This window comes from Lissotriton vulgaris, chromosome 9 (assembly GCF_964263255.1).
Source record: "Lissotriton vulgaris chromosome 9, aLisVul1.2, whole genome shotgun sequence".
In the NCBI taxonomy this organism is placed as follows: Eukaryota; Metazoa; Chordata; class Amphibia; order Caudata; family Salamandridae; genus Lissotriton; species Lissotriton vulgaris.
Window position 1 is genome coordinate 924,924,547 of NC_141697.1, and position 24,364 is coordinate 924,948,910.

Genomic DNA, 24,364 nt, shown 5'->3' on the forward strand with positions numbered 1-24,364 from the left:
CACAAGCAATTACTAAACACTGCTGTGTGAACATACTAGGAAACCACAGTTCCAAGTGGGACAAGCTATTCTACGTACATGTTTCCAGTGTTCTGTAGCATCCTCCGGCTAACCACAACCTTACAGGGTAAACTGCTTACTAGTCTATGCACAGCATGTTTATCTACAGCTACACATTCCACGAATGGAATAGATTACTTACCCTGTAAACATCGGTTTGTGGTATGTAGTGCTGTAGATTCACATGTGCCACCCTTCTTCCCAGAAGCCCTGGGTTGTTGCAGATTCCATAGTTCCTTTATTTTGTCTTGCTTATTACATGAACATCCTTATGCTTCTCTTTACTCTCTTTCCTAAAACCGCTCGGTGGGAAAACCATCTAACTATGGAGCCGATGTTCATGCACAATGCTGTATAAGGGAGAAGTCAAAATATCTTGTTACTTGAAAGAATTTCTTAGATCAAAATAAGTTGTACATGTCCAAGCCCAACACTAGATGGCAGGAGTATGCACAGCATGTGAATCTACAGCACTAAATTCCACGAATAGATGTCTACCGGGTATGCAACCTTTTCCGTTTAGGATTAATGTAGGAGGATAGGAAGTATGCAATTTATGGGGAATCAAGACTGTGGAAAGTGTATTGTGACATTTATAGCTGAAGGATCAGGGGATGACTGTTTAGGTTTAAAGTATTTTATTGAAGCAGGGTGGGGTAGGACACAAGGGGGCAGGGAACAAATGAACCACAGGAACCGCACATCAGTTCGCATTATACAGCAAGTACAACAATGCAGTCACAATTTTGCAAGGGGCTCCATCCGACTCGGGAGCATAGCTTTCGCACCTGTGGGCACGTACAGACAACGAGGGGGGGGGGAGGGGGGGAGAGAAGGGGAGGGAGGGACGGGATGGGGGGAAGGAAAGAAAGTCAGGAGGGGAGGGACAAAGGAGAGAACGAATAAAAGAAAAAGGGGGGGTGAGGAAAAAAAAGGGGGGGGGGAAGGGAAGGGAAGAGAGGAAAAGAGAGAAGAAAAAGGGGGGGGGGAGGGGTGAAGGGAGGAGAAACAACCCCGCTCCAAAAACCTACCTAACCAAACAAAACCCCCAACTACCATATCCCAACCCACCCCCTGTACTGTGCCAATTTCTACAGTCTCCACTACTGCGAACTCTCCATGAATCTCTGCTATACAATACCGACCCCACCCAATCAAGCAGGCGGGTCCGGTGGCGGCGTCAGCCTCAACAACCGAAGGTATCTAGGGCAGGTGATCTCTCGAAACTCGGAACGTAACAGGCAGTGAAAGGGCTCCCACAATTCCTCAAAGGTATCAGTATCCCCCAGGGCTACTAAGGACATCTTCTCCATTCCAAGAACGTGCCATAATCTGTGCAGCCAACCAACTACAGAGGGAAGTGTCGTGGTGCGCCAGTGTATGAGAATATTCTGCACCGCTGACCCCAGCGCAATCGCTATCTGTCTACCTCTCTTAGACCTAAGGGGGTACATCAGCCCATTCGGCAGCCCTAGCAGGACATAGGCCGGGAATCTGGGCAGTTCTATCCCAAAGCATTTGTCCACCTCGCCCAAGACCTCTTCCCAGTAAGGAGCCAGCAGGGGGCATTCCCATAGAATGTGTGTTAGTGTACCAGTGTTGCCACAGTTGCGCCAGCACGTCCCTGGTATTGCCCTGTCCATCTCGTGCAGTTTCTCCGGAGTACGGTACCAGTAGGTCGAGATTTTAGTGAAGGTCTCTGTAAGACCCGTGTGGTAAGCCGAATGGCGTGCGCGGAAGGAGATGTGTTCCCATTCTTTATGGCTCAGCTCGCGCCCGAGCTCTCGCTCCCAACGTTCCCGACCGGGGTTGTGAATATGAAAGGAGGGGGGCTGTAGCATTCTATACAGGTCTGAGATCAGTTTAGCGTCCGACGCGCGAGTAATTAACCAACGCTCATACGCCGTGATTTCCCGGTGTGCCGCGTCGCGCACTTGGGGTTGTAATGCCCAGTGGCGCGCCTGCATGTATCGCATGCGCTCCGTTTCCGGGAGGCCATAATCCCGTCTCAAGTCCTGGAAGGAGACAACCCCCTCAGGGGAGTACAAGTGATACAGGGTGCAGCAGCGGGCCACCCGCCAGCGCTCATATGCACCCGGTTCCATCCCAGGGCCGAAGTCCGGGTTGCCAATGAGCGGCGTAAAGGGAGAGGGGAAGGTGGTAAGCTCGCATCTGGCAGCCACCGAGTCCCACGTCTGGAGCGGGACCCGCGTTACCAAGGACGCATAAAGATTGGGGGGCCGATGGGCCCGCCTCAAGAATGGCACTTCCTGCAGCGTCCTACCCGCCACCGCCTGATCCTGGAACAGCCAATGCTTATCAGACTCCCACCGGCTCCATTCCACGAGATAGCGGAGCTGAGCGGCCTGGAAATATTTCCGCAAGTCCGGTATCCCCAGCCCTCCGGATTCCGGTGACAGCATAGCGATGCCTCTCTTGATCCTCGGCCTGCGGCCCTGCCACACGAACCGCGCAATGGCAGTCTGAGTCTCCGCAAGCCACCCCGCGGGGGGCTGGAGCGGTAACGCTCTGAAGAGGTAAAGCACCTGAGGCAGGAGGGTCATCTTCACCGCGGCCACCCTACCCAGTAGCGACAGCGTGCCCTTATCCCACCGGCCCAGTTCCTCCCTGATTTTCGCGCCCAGAGCCGCGTAATTGGCCGTGACCATCTCTGGGAGGGAGGGCGCCAACAGGATCCCCAAGTACGGGATCCGGTCCCTGGACCAGCTCAGAGGGTAAAGCCTCTGCAATTCCACCCTAGTGGCAGCAGTAAGCGAGATGTTCAGGGCGGCTGACTTACCCAGGTTCACCTTGAAACCCGCCACGTCAGCGAATAAGTTCAGTTCCTCCACACAGGCCGGCAGCGATCTCCGCGGGTCATCCAGCGTCAGAATGACATCATCCGCGTACAGGCTAATCGCATGACGGAACCCACCCATCTGGACGCCGATAATGTCAGGGTTCTGCCTAACCCTCTGGGCAAATGGCTCCATGTACAGGGCAAAGAGCAAAGGGGAGAGCGGGCACCCCTGTCTCGTGCCCCGCTCAATGGGGAAGGGTCGAGAGCTGCCGCCGTTCACCCGGACCACCGCAGATGGGAACCGGTAACAGTTGAAGATCAAATGACGGAACCTCTCCCCCATCCCGAATTTGCTCAGGACTTTCTCCAGGTAGGGCCAATGCACCCTGTCAAAAGCCTTCTCCGCGTCGATGGACAGGAGCATCCTCTCCCCAGGGATCCTGGAAGCCTTCTCGAGAATGTGCGTCACCCTTTTCGTGTTATCTACCGTTTGCCTACCGGGCACGAAGCCCGCTTGGTCCGAGTCAACCATGCCGGGGAGGTGCAACGCCAGGCGTGCGGCTAATATACTGGTGAACACCTTCAAATCAGTGTTCAGCAGCGAAATGGGACGGTAGGACCCACAAGCGGCCCTATCCTTGCCCGGCTTCGGAATCACTGAAACCGTGGCCTGGAGAAATTCGGAGGGGATGGCTCCCGGCTCTGCGAAGGAGTTAAAGAGGCGAGTCAGCAAAGGCGCCAGCTATTGACAGAAGGTTTTGTAGAACAGCGGGATAAAGCCATCCGGACCCGGGGCCTTGCCCAGTTTGAGCCGGGAGATCGCCGTGACCACCTCCTCGATACGTATGTCACGCTCCAGATACTGAGCCTGATCCTGTGTCAGCGACGGGAGCGGGACCGAGTCCAGATAGTCCACCTCAGCCTGGGCCGAAGGGGCCTCCCCGGAGTAGAGGTCAGCATAAAAGCTGCGAAAGACGTCTGCTATCTGCTCATCGGTCGTGACTCTACCTCCGGCCGGGTCCAATAGTTCCTTCACTCGGTGCTGCTGGTGCTGCACCCTAAGTTTGTTAGCCAGGAGCCGCCCACACCGATCGCCCCCTGTGTAATATTTGTGTTTCAGGCGAAGCATCGCATACTCCGCACGGTCCGTGTCGAGGGCCGCCAGGAGCTTCCGCGCCGCCTTCAGCTGCCTCCACACCCTGGGGGCCCCTGTCCTATGATGAACCTGCTCCAGCTCCCTCACCTGCCGGGTGAGCTCATCCCTCTTGAGTTGTCGGTCCCTATTCTCGGCCGAGGAAATCGCGATAAATTCGCCTCGGAGCACGGCCTAGAGGGCTGCCCACTGTGTCGCACGAGAAGTATCCCCATTATCGTTCACGGTCTGAAAAGCCAAAATGGCCGCCCGGATCTGATCCACCACCGACCGCCTGTGCAAAAGCGTGTCTCGGAGCCTCCAGACCCCTCTCGGCCGTGCCACCGGCGGAAGAGTGAAAACGCCCTCCACCGGGGCGTGGTCAGAAAGAGAGAGGACCCCCACGTCCGCACTCGAAGCCAAAAGGAGCATTGGGCCCGACACTAGGAGATGGTCTAAGCGCGCATAAGATCTATGGGCGTGTGAGAAATAGGAGTATGCGCGGGTGGTGGGGTGGAGGCGGCGCCACATGTCATGCAAGTCCAGCTCCTCAAGTCGAGTTCGAATCGAGCCCGAAAGCTCACCCAACTGATGGCGCCGCTGCACAGACCTGTCCAGTGCCGCGTCGAAAACCAGGTTCAAATCACCCCCCAACACTATGTGCCTATCAGAGGTGGATGCAACGTCGTCTAAAGCCCTGTGCAAGAATTGATCCTGATGATCATTGGGGCAATAGACGGTGCCAACAGTCAGTGCCAATCCCCCCATCTTAATCTTGTATACTAGAAGTCTCCCTTTCTGTTCTGCTACCTTGCACACGACCTCCCCCCTGAACCCCCTAGAAAACAAGATGGCCACCCCCGCCGTCTTGGAGGTGCTAGAGGAGAATAGCTGCGTGGGGAACTTAGGGGTACGCATCCGCGAGCAATCCTTAGCCAGCAATTGGGTCTCCTGCAACAGGCAGATATCCGCTTGTGAGCTCTCCAGCAAGGATAACACTGCCCGCCGCTTAACCGGATTGTTCAGCCCTTTCACATTGATAGTAAGCACCTTAAGAGCCATCAAGGAGGGAGTTCAAGGAGCACACATCAAGAAGCAAAGCCCCGCAATCAAACACAGAAGGCACCATTCGAGGCCTCAAAACAGAGCAACTTTGAATCACCCACTGGCACAGTACAGTCCCCATACCCCAACACCCCACAACTAGAAAACCCCCCCCTGCCCCCACACAACCAAATCTACACCACCCCCCGCTACTGGTCCCCCTTCTAGGTCCCAGAATCAAAACATCTGCCCGCCTGTCCCAACCCCATTCCCCGCTTCCCAAACTTTCCAAAAAAGACATTGTCCCAGTCCGGCCCGAAACGGGCAAGGCCGTGGTAAGTCAATCTAGTGGACGTCCAGCCACCACCACCAGCACTCGCCCTTCCTCCCAGCCCACCCCCCGGATCCCCGCACCTGCAAGAAGAATGAGCTAGAGTAGACTCCCCCCGGAGTGAGTTCAGGCCGTCAAGGCCACTTCGCCGTTCGTCGCCACTCTGGAGGCCTCCTGGATGGCAGCCGCCATGTCCGCCCGGATTGCAGGCGAGCCCGGACGCTCCGCCGGAGGAGAGGCCCCCCCCCAGCTTGTCGCCATCCGTTACGAGTGCTGCGCCTCCGCCGTGGGGCCGGGGTATCTGCGTCCGATGCTGTGAGGCCCAACACCGCGCAGACATCCTGGAGGGACCGAAGCTGATGCAAGACACCGTTCCACCTGAAGATCAGACGGAAGGGGTGTCCCCAGGAATACTGTGTCTCATGCTCTCGAAGGAAGTCCGTGGCGATCTTGAAGGATTTCCTCTTCTGTAGCGTGACTGTGGATAAGTCCTGAAACAGGGTCACAGGGTGGTCCCGGAATCGGAAGGGTTGCTGCCCTCGTGCCTCACGGAGGATCCGCTCCTTCAAGGGAAAGTTCGGGAGGAAGGCCAGAATGTCCGGAGCGGGCGCCGTAGCTCTGCGGGGGCGACCCACCCGGTGTGCCCGGTCTATGCGAATCCGAAAGTCCTCCGACTCCCCCAGGATCGCCCGGAAGAGGGCCACCAGATATGCAGTCACGTCCTCACCCTCCTCACCGGACGGCACACCGCGGACCCGTATGTTGTTTCGCCTGGACCGATTTTCAAGGTCCTCGGCGTGGGCCTGTAACTCAATCTGTTGCTCCCGCAGCCGCAGGACTTCCTGCTGCAGATGGGTGATCTCCTCATCTCTGGAGTGACCCGCTTCCTCCACTGTGTTCACACGGTCCCCCAGGGAGTCCATCTCTCTCCTTACTTCACGGACCTCCCCGGCCACCTCACTCTTGAGCGTTTGAAAGTCCTCCCGAAGGGAGCTAAACAGCGATTCGAGAAACGATCTCGTCACCGGGGGCTCTCCACCATCCGCCCCCCTGGTCGGCGCCGGGGAGGTCGCGGCAGGTTGGGCTCCTCCGCTGCGTAGGGAGCCCCGTCCCAGCATTTCCGGCAAGGTCCGGTCGCCCCGTCGCTGTCCCCTAGCATTCGACATTGTAGCTCAAAAAAGGACGCTGAGGCTCACTGTCCAGCAAAGAAAGCAGCTATATGCCATCCGGGAGCAGCCCACACAGAGAGCACCGGGAGGCCCGGCCGAGCTTCACAAAATGGCCGCTCAGTAAAGTCGAGGGGCCAACGCCCAAGATGGAGATCCCCTCTCCTTCTCCGATCTGAGAGCCAAAAATCCGGCCAGTGGGCAGAGTCACAGTGCTACGTTCGCCGAGGTCCACGGCGTATGGGGAAGATCTTCCCCGGGAGACTCGTTCTTCAGTCCCACACAGACAACCAGCCGAAGCGATCTCCTCCAGCGGGCCTCCTCAAGCCACGGGCTGGCGTAGTGAGGCGATGCCGACTCCGCCTCCGCTCTGCACCTCCGCTCCGTTCCGCTCCGTACAGCCGCCGTCGGACAACTCCGAGCCGCTCGCGAAGCTGCTGCCGACTCCCACTCCAACAGCTCATGCACCGCTGCGGGCTTCACCCCTCGGAGGCCGGTCGCTCCGTCGGGCGTCGTGGGTCGGGAGACTCGCGGCCTCGGGCTCACACTCGGGCCGTCCAGCGGGGTCCGACCCGGGCCGTACCGGTCAGAATCTCATCCCCGACGGCGCAAACCAGGCTCAACAGGCTCTCCGCACCTCCACCGTAAGCACCAGGCTCAGTTGCCGCTTGATCCGGGGGGGAATCAGCGGTTACAAGCGGTGCAGGAATTCAGGGGTCCGGGAGCTCTCGGCAAGTGGGATGACTGTTTAAAGATTAGTACAAGGTGTGGTTTGGGTATCGGGCATAGTAATGGGCTGTGAGTAGGAAATCATAATGATGGTTTTCGGAATGTTGTGGAGTTTGCAAGTAGTTGTGCATTTTTGGTTCCATCAAATAATTATTTTATTGTGAGTGGGAAATGATGGGCTAAGAGTTGGATTGGGTTTAAACATTTCTGTGACTGGTATATGTAATTATAAATGGATAATTGTCAACAAGGGTGGGGGTCTTTTTAATCGAGGAATTCTGACTGACAAGGAATCTAATGATGAAAAACACTCAACTTGATGTCAGCGACTTACTGTAAATGTTATTTATAAGCCCCACAACTATTATCAATGCATTTGTAAGGTGAAAAATTATTGTTCCTTGTGGCAGACTTTGAAAGGTTAATTGTTTGCCATTTTGTGATGGCATGTTTTCGAATTATTTCTTTGCTGATAAAAATAATGTTTACATTTGGAGTATATTGCTGTTTCTTTGTTTAGCATAGTGAGATACTCTGATTTAGTTGATAAGAGACTTGGCGCAATTTTGCACCATATTTATCTTTAGTGACCATTTCATGAGTCCTCAATGAGTGGTGGGAAAATCAAGTTTTGTACCTTGTTCCCACAGCACCAGTATCTTTAGAGGGAATGAAGATGTTGTAAGTTCATGATTTTTTTAAGATATAATATCTAACAAAAACCTTCCTAATTGCAGGGGTGGATCTGATTACGGCTTGTGATATCCGATACTGCACCCAGGATGCGTTTATTTCAGTGAAGGTAAACGTACTGTTGCATCCCACTTCATTTTAACTCCCTCCATTTCACTTTAACTCACTCCAAAAATTGCCCATACCCGCTTTCTCCAAGTAACCCTCGGTGCTGTGTTAGATAAAAAAAAACCTATTTGCTTTCTTACTGAAATGGTGTGCTTTTTAGTGCTTGCAACAGACAGCACCTGGGCTTTCTGATGGATACAGCTGCCTATGGATTCCTCACCTTATGAATATCCCCTGCGCCAGCATTCCACTGAAAGTTTTCCTAGCTCTCTGCGCCGGCGAGGTCGTCACAGCATCATGGCTCTGCACGCGGCTCCGCATGACATCACCGGAGCCATAAGAAGACCACGTCAGCGTGATGACGTCAGTTCCCTTTTTTCCACGCTGTTGATGCTAGCGTTTTTTTCTGGGACTCTCCATACTTCGTTGGATACTTAGTGTTTTTTATTGTTTTTTCCGCCGACCATGAGTGGAAGCTTCATCCGGAGGTAGTTTAACTCATGTTTCAGACGTGGGGAATTCCTCAGGTGGACCTGTTTGGCACTCTCGAGAACGCACACTTCCTGTCATTCTGCAGGCTCCAGCCTCCAAGGCAGGAAGCGCTGGGGGAGGAGTTTCAGTTGAGTTGGGGCTCACAACTTCTTTACGCGTTTCCTCCCATAACCTTGATTCCTCGGGTTCTGAGGAAGATTCGCCAAGACCGGGCCCAGGTTATATTGATCGCCCCGGATTGGCCAAGAAGGGTGTGGTACACGGACCTACTTCACCTCTCGTCGCACCCTCCGCTCTGTCTCCTCTCAGGGCAGATCTCTCTCAGATGGAGGGACAGGTTCTACACCCTCACCTCCAGAGTCTGCATCTTTATGCCTGGAGATTTAACGGGGCAACCTGAATTCTTTTTCTCTCTCGCCTGACGTGATGGATGTTATATTATCGGCCAAGCGACACTCCACCAAGTCTATCTATTTCTACAGGTGGTCAAAATTTGTTAAATGGCGTGGAGAGAGATCTATTGATCCATTGAAAGCTCATCTATCTGATGCTCTTTGTTTTTCACTTCATTTGGCTCAGTAGGATTCTGCTGTAGCCACTGTTAAAGGCTATTTGTCGGCTTGTTCGGCATTTCTTTGTTTGCCTGATCAACCTTCTCTTTTTAAGTCTCCAATAGTTTTAAGATTCATTAAGGGGGTTACTGACAGGTTTCCGCCCATTCCTTTTATTATGCCCCAGTGGGATTTAAATCTGGTGTTAACTTTTTTAATGGGTTCCGCGTTCGAACCTATGCATAGTTGTCCTTTGAGACTTCTGACATTCAAAACGGTCTTTCTAGTGGCTATCACTTCAGCTAGGAGGGTAAGTGAGCTCCAGGCTTTGAGTTCAAAGCCTCCTTTTCTGACTATACATGCTGAAAGGTTGGTACTCAGGACAAGGGCTGCTTTTCTCCCTAAGGTGGTAACGCCCTTCTATCTAGGACAGTCCATTACCCTTCCTACTTTCTATCCTCCCCCTCACCCTTCTAAGGAGGAGGAGAGGCTTCATCGTTTGGATCCAAAGAGGGCGATTAGCTTCCAGAACAAAGGATTTTCGTCAAGATGATTAGCTCTTTGTTGGATATGCTCTTTGTTGGATATGCTGGTTGAAAGAAGGGCAAGGCAGTGCACAAGCGCACTTTATCGAGATGGATCTTCTTGTGCATTAACATATGCTACTCCCTGGCTGGTAAGGAGCCTCCGGTAGGCATTAGAGCTCATTCCACCAGGGCTAAATAGTCTACTTCTGCCTTGTCCAGGGGTGTCCCTGTTTTGGACATCTGTAAAGCCGCTACTTGGGCCTCCCTCCACACTTTCGCAAAGCATTACTGCGTAGATTCCGAGGTGAGGAGGGATGGCCATTTTGCACGCTCTGTTTTACAAGACTTTTTGGTATAGAAGGGTGGACACCCTGCTCTGGGAGTTTGGACTGCTGTGGGATTCTATTCATAAGGTGAGGAATCCACAGGCAGATGTATCCATCAGAAGAACAAGTTACTTACCTTCGGTAACGCTTTTTCTGGTGGATACAGTATCAGCCTGTGGATTCCTCACTGGCCCACCCTCCTTCCCGTTGTCCACTCTTTTATACCTTAAAAGTTGAGGTATTGGTTATTTGATGTATTTTTGTGTACTCAAGTCTCTATTACCTCTATGTGTTATTATTGGCTAGTTTGAAATGTAAGCTTTCTCAATTTATTATACACTGAGTGTATTTGTGTGAATTTTGTATACTATGTATGCATTGTCTCCATGGTCAGTCAGCACGTTTTGCCTCTCTGGTACGGAAAATATGGGTGGAACTGACGCCATCACGCTGACGTGGTCTTCTAATGGCTCCGGTGACGTCATGCAAAGCCGCGTGCGGAGCCAATATGCAGTGACGCACTCGTCGGCTCGGAGAGCTAGAAAAAATTTCTGCGGAATGCTGGCGCAGAGGATATTCATAAGGTGAGGAATCCACAGGCAGCTACTGTATCCACCAGAAAAAGCGTTACCAAAGCTAAGTAACTTGTTTGTATGTTGCGAGACAACTGTTTGGGCTTAGTGCTTATTAACTGCTTTCCTTTGATTGGCTTCGTTGTAACTTTAATTTGCTGCCTTTATATTTGTTAGCTGTGTGGGCTTTCCTTCCTAGTTTTGTGTTTTTCTGCGCCTGGAGCATTGACACATTACTTTGTCCTTTTACTGCTTGCTTTTTCACATGCAACTTTTTCTTTTTGCTTACACACTCTGAATGCATGTGTTTTCCCACCATTTTCCTTGTGTGTTTCTCTCCACCCAGCAGCCTGTTCTGTGTTCCGCTCTCTTGCAGTGTGGTTCTCCCCTACTCCCCCTGCATTGCCTTCTTGTGTGCTTTCTTCTCACCAGCTCCACCTTACTCTATTTTGCCTGTTTAACCCTACCACCTGGCATTTGTGTTGCTTCACCTCACCCACAACCCTGTGTTGCCTCTGCTTTCCGTCCGCTTGTTGCTTGCGCCCGCACCCCTGTGTTGCTTCTGCTACCCCTGAACAAAAAGCCTGTGTAGGTTCCTCCACCTTCTTAAAAATAAAAAAACACCCTAAACCATGCCTGGTGTTGCTTCTGCCCCATGTCCACCATTTTGCTGTTGCTCCCCATCCAAGCCCCACTTGTTGGGCCCCACCCCATGCTTTGTGTTTTTCTTTCTTTTTAAATACGATTCAACATGGATTGGTAGCTAAAAAGAAATTAAAGCAGCCATGTACTTTTGTTAGTGCGCCCATGCGTGGTGCCCTCACCTACAAAACGACATGGTAAGCCAAATCAGAAGTTTTTTTCTTTCTTTTATTCTTTAGCCGATGCTGCGCTGTATCGCTAAAACATTTAGGACCCAAAACAAGAACTATTGGCTTTGCCAGTGCTTGTTGATTGGTGCCAATGGAGAGGAAACTCAATCATAGGACACAAGACCTTACATCTGCCACATCAATGCATACTCTGGTGAAACAATACTTAACGCTACTTTCTTCTGAAAATTTGGACACACCACCACATAAATCCTTCAGTGCACAGTCACAGAGTGCAGTCATCGGGAGCTAATGAAATTATCAGCTAAGCCACAGTAGGGATAGTGAAAGAACCTCCCATTCATGATCTATCAAGTAAAATCAGTGTGTGATGTATCATGAATAAACACGATTTTCATGCTTTTAGTAACTGTCATTTGTGGCTCCCATTGCCGCTTTGTTGCCCATGAGCAGAGTATTCTAGCTCCACAGACCCACCTGCATTATTGCCAGAATATGGGTGGGTAGAAGAGTAGTGTTGTAGTCCTCTTTGACACCCAGCAGCTTCATGTTTAAATGTCTACCTGAAATGTATTGCTTATTTATCTATCAAGGCTTTACAGACGATGGGGAACTTCTTACCTTTTATCATAGCCCTGATCACCATCCATTGGACACATGCCATATTGGAGAAATCTGGTCTCGTGGCCTGGGTTTGCAGATTATTTTTCCTGCTTTGCTTATCAATTCATCTAAGCAGATAATGGAAAACTCTTCACTTAGATACAAGGGATTCCCAGAATATTGGGTCTTTGATTGGTCTAGACCAATATTTCAGGAGTAGGTTATTCCTTGCCAAATGGAAATGAGAATTTCAAGCTATCACTTCTTACTAAATTTATTTGTTCTGGGACTTGCAATAAAGGACAGGAATTAAGATGTGCTGAAGCCTCCATTACTAGGATTTACATGTTTGTCCTATCAAGGACCAACTTGCTCTGTAGCATCCATTCCAGCATTTAAATAGAGAAATCTGAAAGAAACAGGTTAGTATTAGAGTCCTTACCTTAGAATATCCCCAGGCGTCAGACTGGATCCAGAAATTTTTGCGTAGCAGTACCCTTGCGCGTCGGTAGGCGTCAACCGCGGCTCCGCGTCCGTCGTCGGCGTTGTGGGCGCCGTGATGACGTCGTCGGAGTACTTAGACGCCACCTCCTCGCGCTGACGTCAGTTCTTCTTTTTTCCGCGCCAGCAGCGCAGATCCGGAAATAGTTGTACCCATAGTCACTTTTTTACTAACTTTTTCGATCATTTTTGATCATCTTTTCAGAGTCTTCGACTCTGATGGGTGCCGGTAGGGATGCCTGGATTTAAACCCTGTGAGGATTGCGACCGACTGATGTCGGTTACCGACCCTCCCCGCCGGTGCCTTTACTGTCTTGGTGTCGACCACGACGACAAGGCCTGCCCCGACTGCCGAGCCCTGACGTCGAAAGCTAGGCGGGAGCGGTCCCGCAAGTGGCTCGAGCTCCGGCAGTCCGCCCCACGCCGCGAGAGGTCCCGGTCGGACGGAGGTCAAGGGACCGGTCGCGGGGTCGGAGCCATCATAGCTCCGGGAGTCACCATCGGTCTTCGGGCTCGAAGTAGTCCGGTAAGCACAAGAAGTCGAAGAGACGTCATCGCTCTTCCGACTCCCCCAACGCTCGCGCGATGCGGCCGGGGGTTCGGGTGACACCGCCCACGCGGCTCCGTCGGAGTCGCGGCCATCTCGGCCTGCTTCATACCCTCCGGTCCCTAGGCAGGACGCGACGCCGGAGGAGATCGAGCGCTTCCTCGTGGCCATGAAGTCGCTCTCTCCTCCGACGGGCTCCGCGGTGCCTTCGGGCCCAGCAGACCCGTCTGGGGGCCCCAGCGGGTCGGGTGCTTCGGCCTCGACGCCGGCGGGTGCTTTGGCCCCGACGCCGCCGACGCCTTCGGGCCCGGCAGCATCCGCTTCCGTATCCGGGTCGTCACCGGTTGACCTGACGACCTCACTGGCGCCGATCCCTAGGGTGTCAAGTCCGGCGCCGCCATCCCCGATGCCTCCCTCGATCCGGTTCCGGCGTCGGAGCGGCGCCGCTCTCGACGCCCCTTGGAGAGTTCTACTTGAACGAACCGGCCTCATCCTTTGACAACCCTGACTATCAGGAAATGGGTGATGAGGAGTATTGGGAGGGATCTGAGGACCCTCTGACACGTGATTGTCAGTCCCAGCAGGACTGGACAGGTGAACTTGGGAATGCCAGTGGTCTGGACACTCCACCGGACACTGGTTTTGTCTCACCTCCTACCGTGGCTACGGAGGAGGGGGCAACTTACAGTGTGTTGCTGACGCGGGCGGCCAAGGCCTTGGGCCTTGAGCGCCACGTCGCGGCAGTGAGGACTAACCTCCTCACTGAGGTCCTTAAACCGCAGTCAAGCTGGGCCGAGCCTCTGCTGCCTTTTAGTGAGGCCTTATCAGACGTCCTTCTGGGCACTTGGTCCAGGCCCGCCTGTAGATAGGAACGTGGCCAGACGCCACCGCCCGGCCCAGGGCGACCCTTGTTTCCTGTCCACCCATCCCACCCCCGAGAGCCTGGTCATCCAGGCCTCCAACTCCCAGACCGCATTCCCGACTGCTCCGCCCGATCGGGAATCCAAGCGGTATGAGCAATACGGCAAGAAGGTATTCTCCTCCGAGTTTGGGACTGCGGTCTTCCAACACCGCATGCCTCTTGGGCCGCTACACCCACTCTCTGTGGGACACGGTCGCGGACGTGCTGCCAGAATGCCCGGCGGAGGTCAGGGCTAAACTTGCCCAAGCTCTTGCAGAGGGTCGAGATGCAGCACGTTTTTCCATCCGGTGTGGGCTGGATACCACCGACTCACTAGGTAGAGCGATGGCAACGACGGTGGCGATTCGTCGCCACGCCTGGTTGAGGTCCGCCAACTTTTCGGCCGATGTCCAGAATACACTCATGGACATGCCGTTTGATGGCCGTCGCCTTTTTGGCGACAAGGCAGACCATGTGCTTGAGCGCTTTAAGGACTCCAGGGCTACGGCCAAGTCCTTGGCCTCTCGGCCCTGCTCCAGCAAACGGGTGCCTTTTGCTCCTTTCGTGGACAAGGAAGGGGCGCCCCCACACGTGCTGCCAGCCACGCACCGCAGACTAATTTCCAACACGGTGGCGGCCGTGGAAACCGCTGTGGCGGCGGTCGGGGACAACAGCGAGGCCAGTCCACACCTACCCCTGCAGCATCCGCCGCGAAACCCTCCTAGTCCGAGCTTTCAGGCCCGTGTGACGCCAGTGGGAGGCAGGGTTATGTTATGTTATGTTATGTTATGTTATGTTATGTTATGTTAAATTAAATTTATTAAGCGCACGTACGCCCGTAGGCTTCATGGCGCTGTGGAAGACTAGCAAAACATAACATGTAACAGAAAAAAAACGGATTTAACTAAGGATAAGCTTGCTTAAAGAGCCACGTTTTAAAAGCCTGTCTAAAGGCCAACAGATCTTCATGAAGCCTTAGCGGCGGTGGCAGAGAGTTCCACAGGGAGGAGGCCAGGAAGTGGAAAGATCCACCTCCCTGGCGTTGTTTCCTGATCCGAGGCACCACTAACAGGTTCTTTTGACCTGAGCGGAGAGCACGAGAGGGAGTGTAACTGACCAGCAGGCTGCTAATGAATCCAGGGCCCTTACCTTGTAGAGCCCTGAAGATAATGCATCCCGCTTTAAATGCTGCTCTCTGCGCTACTGGCAGCCAGTGAAGACTAGCCAGTCCCGGTCTAATGGACTGCCACTTAGGAATCTTACAAATCAACCTGGCCGCTTGGTTCTGGACCAGTTGAAGTCTCTTGAGCTGCCCCGCTGGAAGACCCAAGTACAAACTGTTAGAGTAGTCCAGACGGGACAGCACAAGAGCGATAATGACCTGAATCAGAGCAGGGTGGGTTAAAAGGTGGGCGATCTTCTTAATCTTACGAAGTTGAAAAAAACTTGCAGATACCACAGTCCCTACCTGACTTTTGAGCGAAAGATCTTCGTTGAAAGTGATTCCTAGGCTTTTAACTGTTTGGGACTTAGCCGGGGGGTTTCCCATCTCTGGAGGCCAAAAATGTGGTCCCCAAGACAGTTCACTCTTCCCAGGCAAAATCAATTCAGTTTTGCCTGGGTTGAGTTTCAGGTGATTTAGGCCCATCCATCTCTGAATGTGGACCATGGCCTCCCGGAATTCGGTGGCCGCGCCAGGGGAGTCCAAACAGATGATCAGTTGCAGATCATCTGCATAATTAAAAATTAAGGCTCTAAACTTTTTTAATGAAAATAGCAGGGGTCGTAAGTATGAATTAAATAAAAGTGGGGACAGGGACGAGCCCTGAGGGACTCCACATTCGTTTTTGATTTTGGGGGCTGTATAGGTTCCTAATCTCACTGCCTGGGTGCGATCCGAGATAAATGACTTCAGCCATCCAAGTGCCGAGCCTCTCAGTCCTGCCTGTTCGACACGGTCGACCAAGATGGTGTGGTCGACCGTGTCGAATGCAGCCGATAGGTCAAGAAGTACCAGTGCTTGGTGAATGTCCTTATCTGCATTGCATCTCAGTACATTCTGGACCGCCAGTGTCACCATCTCAGTCGAATGCCCTGGTCGAAATCACCTCCTCCACTGGCACACTGTCACATCGGACAGGTGGGTGCTGCAAATCGTCCGAAGGGGCTACTCCCTCCCCTTCGTGGCGACCGCTCCAGCCATGCCACCGCAATACCACCGCGTGTCGGGGGATCACTTGCGACTTCTGCAAGAGGAAGTTACGGCCCTCTTGGCCAAGGGGGTCATCGAGCGCGTTCCTGGGCCAGATGTAGGGTGTTGTTGCTACTCCCACTACTTTCTGATATCCAAGAAGGGTCTATCTTGGATCTACGGAATGTCAACGGCTTCCTCCGGAAGGAGAAGTTCAAAATGCTGATTCTGGCTCAGGTCTTAGCTGCCCTGGACCAAGGAGACTGGATGGTAGCGTTGGACTTGCAGGACGCTTATTTCCACATTCCCGTCCTGCCGGCCCACCGGCGCTACCTGCGGTTCATTGTAGGCCACGAGCTCTTTCAGTTTACCGTGCTCCCCTTTGGCCTTACCAGCGCCCCACGGGTGTTCACGAAGGTGATGGCGGTGGTCGCAGCTCATCTGCGCAGGTTAGGGGTTTAAGTCTTCCCCTACCTCAACGACTGGTTGTTGAAGGCAGGCTCGCCCCAGACAGTCGTCAACCACCTCCAGACGACGGCAGACCTCCTGCACCAGCTGGGGTTCTCCATCAATGTGCCGAAGTCACACCTGTGTCCCTCTCAGAAGCTCCTCTTCATCAAGGCGGTTCTGGACTCGGGGCAGTTTCGGGTTTATCCGCTGTTCAGGATATTCAGGCTCTGATTCCGATCTTTCAGCCTTTATCCCGAGTCTCGGTCAGGTTGACGCTGCGGCTTTCTGGGACTGATGGTCTCCTGCATCCTTCTGGTGCATCACGCACGTTGGCGGATGCGGGCTCTGCAGTGGGACCTGAAGTTTCCGTGGGCCCAGCATCAGGGCAACCTGTCCGACCATGTCCTGATCTCGGAGGGCACTGCGAGACAGCTGCAGTGGTGGCTCACGGACCACGATTGGGTCAGCGGCAGATCCCTCTCCCTTCCCCAACGGGAGCACGTAGTTGTGACAGACGCGTCCCTCCAGGGCTGGGGAGGCCACATGGGAGAGGCGGAGATCAGAGGCCTTTGGTCTCCAGCAGAGTCCCGGCTCCATATCAACCTTTTGGAGCTGCGGGCGATTCGTCTAGCACTGAAGGCATTCCTCCCCTCTGTCCGGTGGAGTGTAGGGCAGGTGTTCACGGACAACACCACCGCCATGTGGTACTGCAACAAACAGGGCGAGGTGGGGTTGTGGACTCTATGCCAGGAGGCTCCTCGCCTCTGGCAGTGGCTGGAACATCAGGGCGTGACCCTGGTGGTTCAACACCTGGCAGGTTCTCTGAACGCCAGGGCGGACCAACTCAGCCGCCGGTGCATGATGGATCACGAATGGCGTCTGAACTCGGACGTGGTGCAAGGTCTCTTTCTGCAGTGGGGAGAGCCTTGGTTAGATCTATTCGCCACCGAAGGAAACGCGCAATGTCATCCGTTCTGCATGTTGGTATTTCCTCAGACGTGAGTCCCTTGCTCACTTTGCCACTGGATTCAAGTAAGTCGGGCTGAAGACGGCTGGAATGCCAGAAAACGGTCCTCTGAAGCTTGTTTCCGGTCCAGGGAAGACATGGCTTGGCAGTTCGGGCTGGACTGTTCCCATGAGGCACAGGGTCAGACTGATTTGCATATAGCCATGTCTGAACTGGGGTGGCAGAGTGCGCTAAAGAACGGTGATGGATTAAACCCAGATCTTTTGACTGGGTGTGAGTGTTTGATTGATTCAGATGCTCCGTCCATCACCACCCCCTTTTGTACCGCTTTTGGCCGCCATAAGTGTGGCAGGGTATGCTCAGACGTGAGTCCCTTGCTCACTTTGCCGCTGGATTCAAGCAAGCCGGGCTGAAGACGGCTGGAATGCCAGAAACCGGTCCTCGGAAGCTTGTTTCCGGTCCAGGGAAGACATGGCTTGGCAGTTCGGGCTGGACTGTTCCCATGAGGTACAGGGTCAGACTGATTTGCATATAGCCATGTCTGAACTGGGGTGGCAGAGTGGGCTAAAGAACGGTGATGGATTAAACCCAGATCTTTTGACTGGGTGTGAGTGTTTGATTGATTCAGATGCTACGTCCATCACCACCCCCTTTTGTACCGCTTTTGGCCGCCATAAGTGTGGCAGGGTATGCTCAGACGTGAGTCCCTTGCTCACTTTGCCACTGGATTCAAGCAAGCCGGGCTGAAGACTGCTGGAATGCCAGAAACCGGTCCTCGGAAGCTTGTTTCCGGTCCAGGGAAGACATGGCTTGGCAGTTCGCGCTGGACTGTTCCCATGAGGCACAGGGTCAGACTGATTTGCAGTTAGCCATGTCTGAACTGGGGTGGCAGAGTGGGCTAAAGAACGGTGATGGATTAAACCCAGATCTTTTGACTGGGTGTGAGTGTTTGATTGATTCAGATGCTCCGTCCATCACCACCCCCTTTTGTACTGGTATTTCCAAGGCGGCACTCGCTCGAAGACGCTTTTCGTCGGGAGTGGAGTTGCGGTCTGTTGTACGCCTTTCCGCCTATACCACTTCTGGCCAGAGTGCTGAAGAAGATCAAACCCGACCGGGCCCAAGTCATCCTTGTGGTTCCGGACTGGGCACGAAGGTACTGGTATCCCGAGCTACTCAGTATGTCAGTCGATCCCCCGGTTCGTCTGCCTCTTCATGAGGACCTTCTGTCGCAGCAGCAGGGGACGGTCCTCCACCCGAACCTGTCCAGTCTCCACCTCCATGCTTGGAGATTGAGCGGCGACAGTTAAGGCCATTTGACTTGCCTCCTGAAGTCTGTAATGTTATTCTGGCAGCCAGATTTGTGGCATGGTGCACAGCAAAGGCTGTGGATCCTCTCTCTGCCCCTCTTTCTGAGGTTCTTCTCTTCCTTCTTTCTCTTGCCAGCAGGGCTCTACTCTGGGCACTATCAAGGGCTACCTTTCTGCCCTTTCAGCCTCTCTCAGGCTGCCTGATCAACCATCTTTGTTCAAGTCCCCTATTGTAACTCGTTTTCTGAAAGGCATCACATACATGTTTCCCCCTGTTCCGTTTGTGATGCCTCAGTGGGACTTGAACCTTGTTCTTGCCTATCTGATGTGCGCTCCCTTTGAGCCACTTCACAACTTTCCTCTCTGCCTTCTTTCTCTAAAGACTGCCTTCCTGGTTGCCATCACCTCTGCCAGGAGAGTAAGTGAGCTCCATGCTCTTTCTTCCAAACCTCCTTTCCTTTCTGTCCATCCAGACAAGGTTGTGTTGCGGACTAGACCCTCTTTCCTGCCCAAGGTTGTCACAGCCTTCAACATCGGGCAGTCTATCACCTTGCCCACCTTCTTTCCGCCTCCGCATCCCTCAAAGGAGGAAGAGCGGCTCCACCGTCTGGACCCAAAACGTGCGCTTTCGTTCTATCTAGATCGCACGCGCCAGTTCTGGGTGGATGACCAACTCTTTGTTGGTTACGTGGGCGCTAAGAAGGGACGGGCGTTGCACAAGCGGACCATCTCACGGTGGGTCGTCTTGTGTATCAAGGCTTGTTACTCCTTGGCGAAGAAGGAGCCTCCTGTTGGGCTGAGGGCCCATTCCACTCGGGCCACGGCGGCTACCACTGCCCTGGGCCGGGGAGTCCCCTTGCAGGACATCTACGTGGGCCTTGCTGCACACGTTTGCAAGACACTACTGCCTGGACAGCCAAGTCCGGAGGGATGGCTTCTTTGGCCATTCCTTCCTACAGGACTTTCTGGTGTGATTATTGGTTCGCAGATCCACCACCGGGGTTGGTATTGCTGGGGTATCTATTCTAAGGTAAGGAATCTAATACTAACCTGTTTCTTTCAGATGAACAAGTTACTTACCTTCGGTAACGATATATCTGTAAGAAACAGTAGTTAGTATTAAATTCCTTACCGCCCCACCCATCCTCCCCGTTCTGCGAACCGATATCTAGGGTTAAGGTCATCCCCTTTCAGGGCCTTAGTTTCAATGGCACCAGTGTTGGTTTTTAACATGGCTCCGCGTTTTTGGCTTGGAAAAGCTGTGTATAAGAACTGACGTCAGCGCGCGGAGGCGGCGTCTAAGTACTGCGACAACGTCATCATGGCGGCGACGACGGACGCGGAGCCGTGGACGACGCCTACCGACGCGCAAGGTACTGCTACGCAAAAATTTCCGGATCCAGTCTGACGCCTGGGGATATTCTAAGGTAAGGAATCTAATACTAACTACTGTTTCTTACAGATATATCGTTACCAAAGGTATGTAACTTGTTCTTCTGTACACTTCCATATCTCTGGCTAAACCTTTTGCCTTTGTGTTTTTCGAACATGGGGAAATCCTGCGTGTATTTCTTTAGAACCCCTCCAATGGCTGTGTGTGCACTTTGAGTAAGGATGGAGAGATTGTTGATCTCTGAAGAACAGCATTATTAATTTCCATATTGGAGGAGAGGCGAAACTTAGCAATATCATCTGTTTCCCAGCTGGAAAATTGAACATCTATTTTATTTGAAAAGATGGCAATTCCGGCCACTCCATCACATAGACTAATAGAAGAGGGTGATGGAATGGTTTGAAAGCAGGCAACAGAGACAATTATTTGAGTTGTGCCTGATACTCATCATCACTCATCTCAAGACTCTGCCTGAACTTCTGCCACTGCAGACTCTGTCCAGTGACTTGAGTAAAAATCGGACCAAAGACTGTTCACAAGATGACACTTCTTAGATGTTTCTACAGCTACTTGGACAGCTTCCACCATCACCTTATTGTTGATATGCCTGTTCCAAATATGTCAATAGCTCCCCGTTTCCAGAGGGTGTAACCTTTTCATATCTGTGTGTCCAGTTTTTGGCTTACCATCAAACACAAATCACCTTCAACTGGCATCTTATTGTTACACTTACCAATTCATAACTCAGCCTCCCTTGTTTGAAAATGTCCTTTTTACAGGAGGTGGATATTGGAATGGCAGCTGATGTTGGCACTCTTCAGAGGTTACCACGAATCATTGGGAACCAAAGGTAACGTATCTGCACTGAATGTTTACGGAAGCAACCATGGGCATGTGGGTCAGTTATTGTCTTTGGTTAGGTTTTTTAAAGTAATTGTGATGTGGATGTTTATTTTTCATTTATGATCTATACTGACCATTGTCTGATAACTTTTGTAGGTGGCATGGCTTTCTTCTCAGGCAATTAATGCAATGCTATGTGTTCTGTAGGATGTTTAGCCGTTATATCAATTTCTTATGTGAGGAGTGGGTACTCTGTGGAACTCTTTAGTAACTTTTGTGTTGGATTATTTTGCAGGGTATGAATTCTTAGAAAGAAACAGGAGATAAGACACAAGTCTCATGTCGTCTTTTGTTACTCCTCAGCCGTGGCTATGTCTTTTTACGAAGATTGCTTTTAAATAAGGATTTATCCCACAATTCTTGCTAGGAGGCAGTTTTGTGCTTTAACCACCCTTTTTGGTAATTACTTTTCTATGTTGCACGTCCGCCTCTCTAAACAAGGTTTCTTTTAAGAACCCTTCTTATAGAACAAACGCTTATCTAAAATAGGCACGCCTCCTTTTCTGTTTTTACACACAGTCCTGCATTTTTGTGTGTATGATTTCAGTTTTTTTGATAATTTTTATCTGAACAATCTTGAATTTGTCTTTTTGCTTCTGGGCATGCTAGCTTCTACAAGTGAGCCCAGTTCAAAAGCTGAAACCAAGCCAATTTTGTGATTGGTGGTAGCAGAACTTCCTTATTCCTGCAGATGATACCTCTTCAACCTCTCAGCCCTGGCATTAGAATTTTGTCTGTAGTGAGTGTCCATGGATTTGACAATACCTAATTGCATGCCACAGTATATACTTTTATTTATTCATATTTTCACATAGTCAAAAACTCGTCAAAATATTCTAGCATGACTGACCGTATGAAACCATGCTACTTACTGTGTATGCAGTAATGAAGTAGCTTCAAGATATTGCCCTGGTCTTTACTGTAGCAGATGTTTAGGTCTCGCCTAGCTATCGCGTAAGCGATGCTTTGCGAGCTATTTAGTGGGGCTTTTAAAAGTGCTCCCAAAGGCGGCTGGCGGATGAGGTGCAGTGCATGAACGCCGGACGCGCGCACCTTTTGTCAGCCTGCAGCCTTTGCGAGCACTTTCGCGGCCGCTTTGATGTTCTCAGTGTGCAGCGTTGCCACTGAGAACATCAAAGCGGTCGCAAAAGTGATCACAAGCATGTGCGCCGGGCACTCACACTATTTGTCAGCTTTAACAGTGCTTGGTTCACGTTACTAATTAAACAAAGCACTGCGCTTTCGCAGGCGCGCCTATTTTCTTTGTTTTTGTAGTTTTATGGCGCCATCTCGGCCCAAGGGCATCGGAGCGCTTAACATGAGCACAAGTTATATCGCACAAAGTTGGATACATTCTTTACAAGCAACCTGCCTACTGGGATAAATAACTACGTAATATCTCGCCATAAGTGGAAAGCTCTAGGAAGTCGCAGTCGAGACTTGTGATTCAAAGAACATTATATAACTCAGAACCTTTAATGTCAAAAAGTAATTTCAATTTAATCATATTGTCCTTATGATCCTCAAAGTTATTTGAGTGAGTCTGACTAAAAGTATAGTTGTTTTGGGGGTGTGCAATGAAAAAAACGATTACCTCCCTCTTTCATGTATGCCACTGAAGATCTGCTTTAAGCGTTGTATTTGGTGCAGAGGTTTCTTCTCAGTGACTTAGCTGCACAAGTCCTATGTGTCGTTTTTGGGTTATTTCCAGCTGGTGAGCTCCTACCTACATTAGAAGTTGAACAGAAGAATTCTGTCAATTTTGAAGGTAGATCGTGCATTCCAGGAGATCTGTTTCTTTACAGGGTTAGTTAAGAGGCATTTAAAAATGGGTATTTGTGATGTGGTAGGCAAGATATTGATTGTAGGTTGAGAGTAACTGGAACCTTGGAGGAGAGAGATTCCAAGGAATGACAGTTGCTGAAGGGGAGCAGTGATTGAGATCTGTTAAAATAAAAGGTCTTACCTATAATCAGATATCACCATGTGGAGTGTTTGTTTCGTGCTGGCAACGAGTGGAGAAGACAACCCTTACAAACCTCAACACCCGACGTGAGCGGTTTCAGTGGATTCTGACACATTGCGACTGCTGCGACTTGGCAGTTGCTTGTAGAGCATACCACAGACAAGGATCTCTTCCTTTTGGGTGAGGATTCACTGTGGATGCTAATCGCAACATTGTTTTGTAAAAGGAAGGGAAATACCAGGGCTGGCTGCGGTCCAATACAGAGCGTGACAAGCTCCAGCAGCAAGGTCCATCAGCGGCGGCCACGACGCTTGGTGAGAGCAGCCACACTGTTTGCAAAAATCAGCCTCAATGTTTTGGCAGCCATTTTAGGAGGTTGGGATACGATTTACAAGCCCAACCTCCAAAAGGAAGAAGGAAGAAAACAGCGGCTATTTTGGAAAAAGGTTAGATTTTTGAAAATGGCACAACTTCTTTTAGAAATAAAAAGCACAACCGGCAGTCATCTTGAAAAAAGGCACTCCAGCTATGAGACGGTTCGGAATTCTCTCCATATATTTTTGTTGTTCATGAGCTATTTTACAGGATGCTTTGGTTGTGATATTCTGTGACATTTTAATATTACATTCAATTGAGAAAGGTGATGATGGTGTGCAGTCTTGGTGTATTTGGTTTTCATCTGTGATGGGCACATCTTTGAAGAAAAACTGCTCATAAGAACATGCTTGTTTTAGTGAGAAGAGGTGGTTTTATTTTTATTTTTTTACATCTGATATAAGGAAAAGTATAACTTAATTGAACAGAAAGAAATATTGTTTGTGAATGTACTAGCTGCTACTGGGGGGGAAGATTTTAAGGTTGTTGTTTAACATTGCTATTTAGAAAAATGCAAAATATCACCGAACTCCAGTTTTCTTGCTAAAATATGGGGATGCGCCGGTGCAATTGTCTAAATGGAAAAAAGTATTCCTGAATTACATCTGAGTGTGTACAAATACGTTAACTAAGGACAAAAAGTATTGCTGTTGGTAAAATCTTTGGGGGTAGAAGGACAAGAAGTATTCAAAGAATTGCCTGAATTAAGTACTTAAGATGCGAGAGGCCTAAACGAATTAGAAATATGTGTTAGGGAGCTCGATTTACACTATTTACTGAAAATAAGTACTATATTGGGGCATTTCTATTTTGGTAAAAAAGTCCAAGGGGAAAGTGAGAGTGTAGAAGAATATGTGGCTATCCTATTGAAACTCACAGCTACTTGTAAATTT

The 24,364-nt window shown here is 51.2% G+C and overlaps 1 protein-coding gene across 2 annotated transcripts in view; it reads left to right on the plus strand.

Annotated features, from left to right (window-relative positions):
- LOC147692532 (delta(3,5)-Delta(2,4)-dienoyl-CoA isomerase, mitochondrial-like) overlaps positions 1-24,364 on the plus strand; it is a 255,505-nt gene that overhangs the window by 161,365 nt on the left and 69,776 nt on the right. For both annotated transcript variants that reach the window (XM_086938752.1, XM_086938754.1), the window contains exons 6-7: positions 8,000-8,064; positions 21,007-21,077. In XM_086938752.1, coding sequence (XP_086794878.1) covers positions 8,000-8,064; positions 21,007-21,077 — 136 coding nt within the window. The remainder of the gene's footprint in view (positions 1-7,999; positions 8,065-21,006; positions 21,078-24,364) is intronic.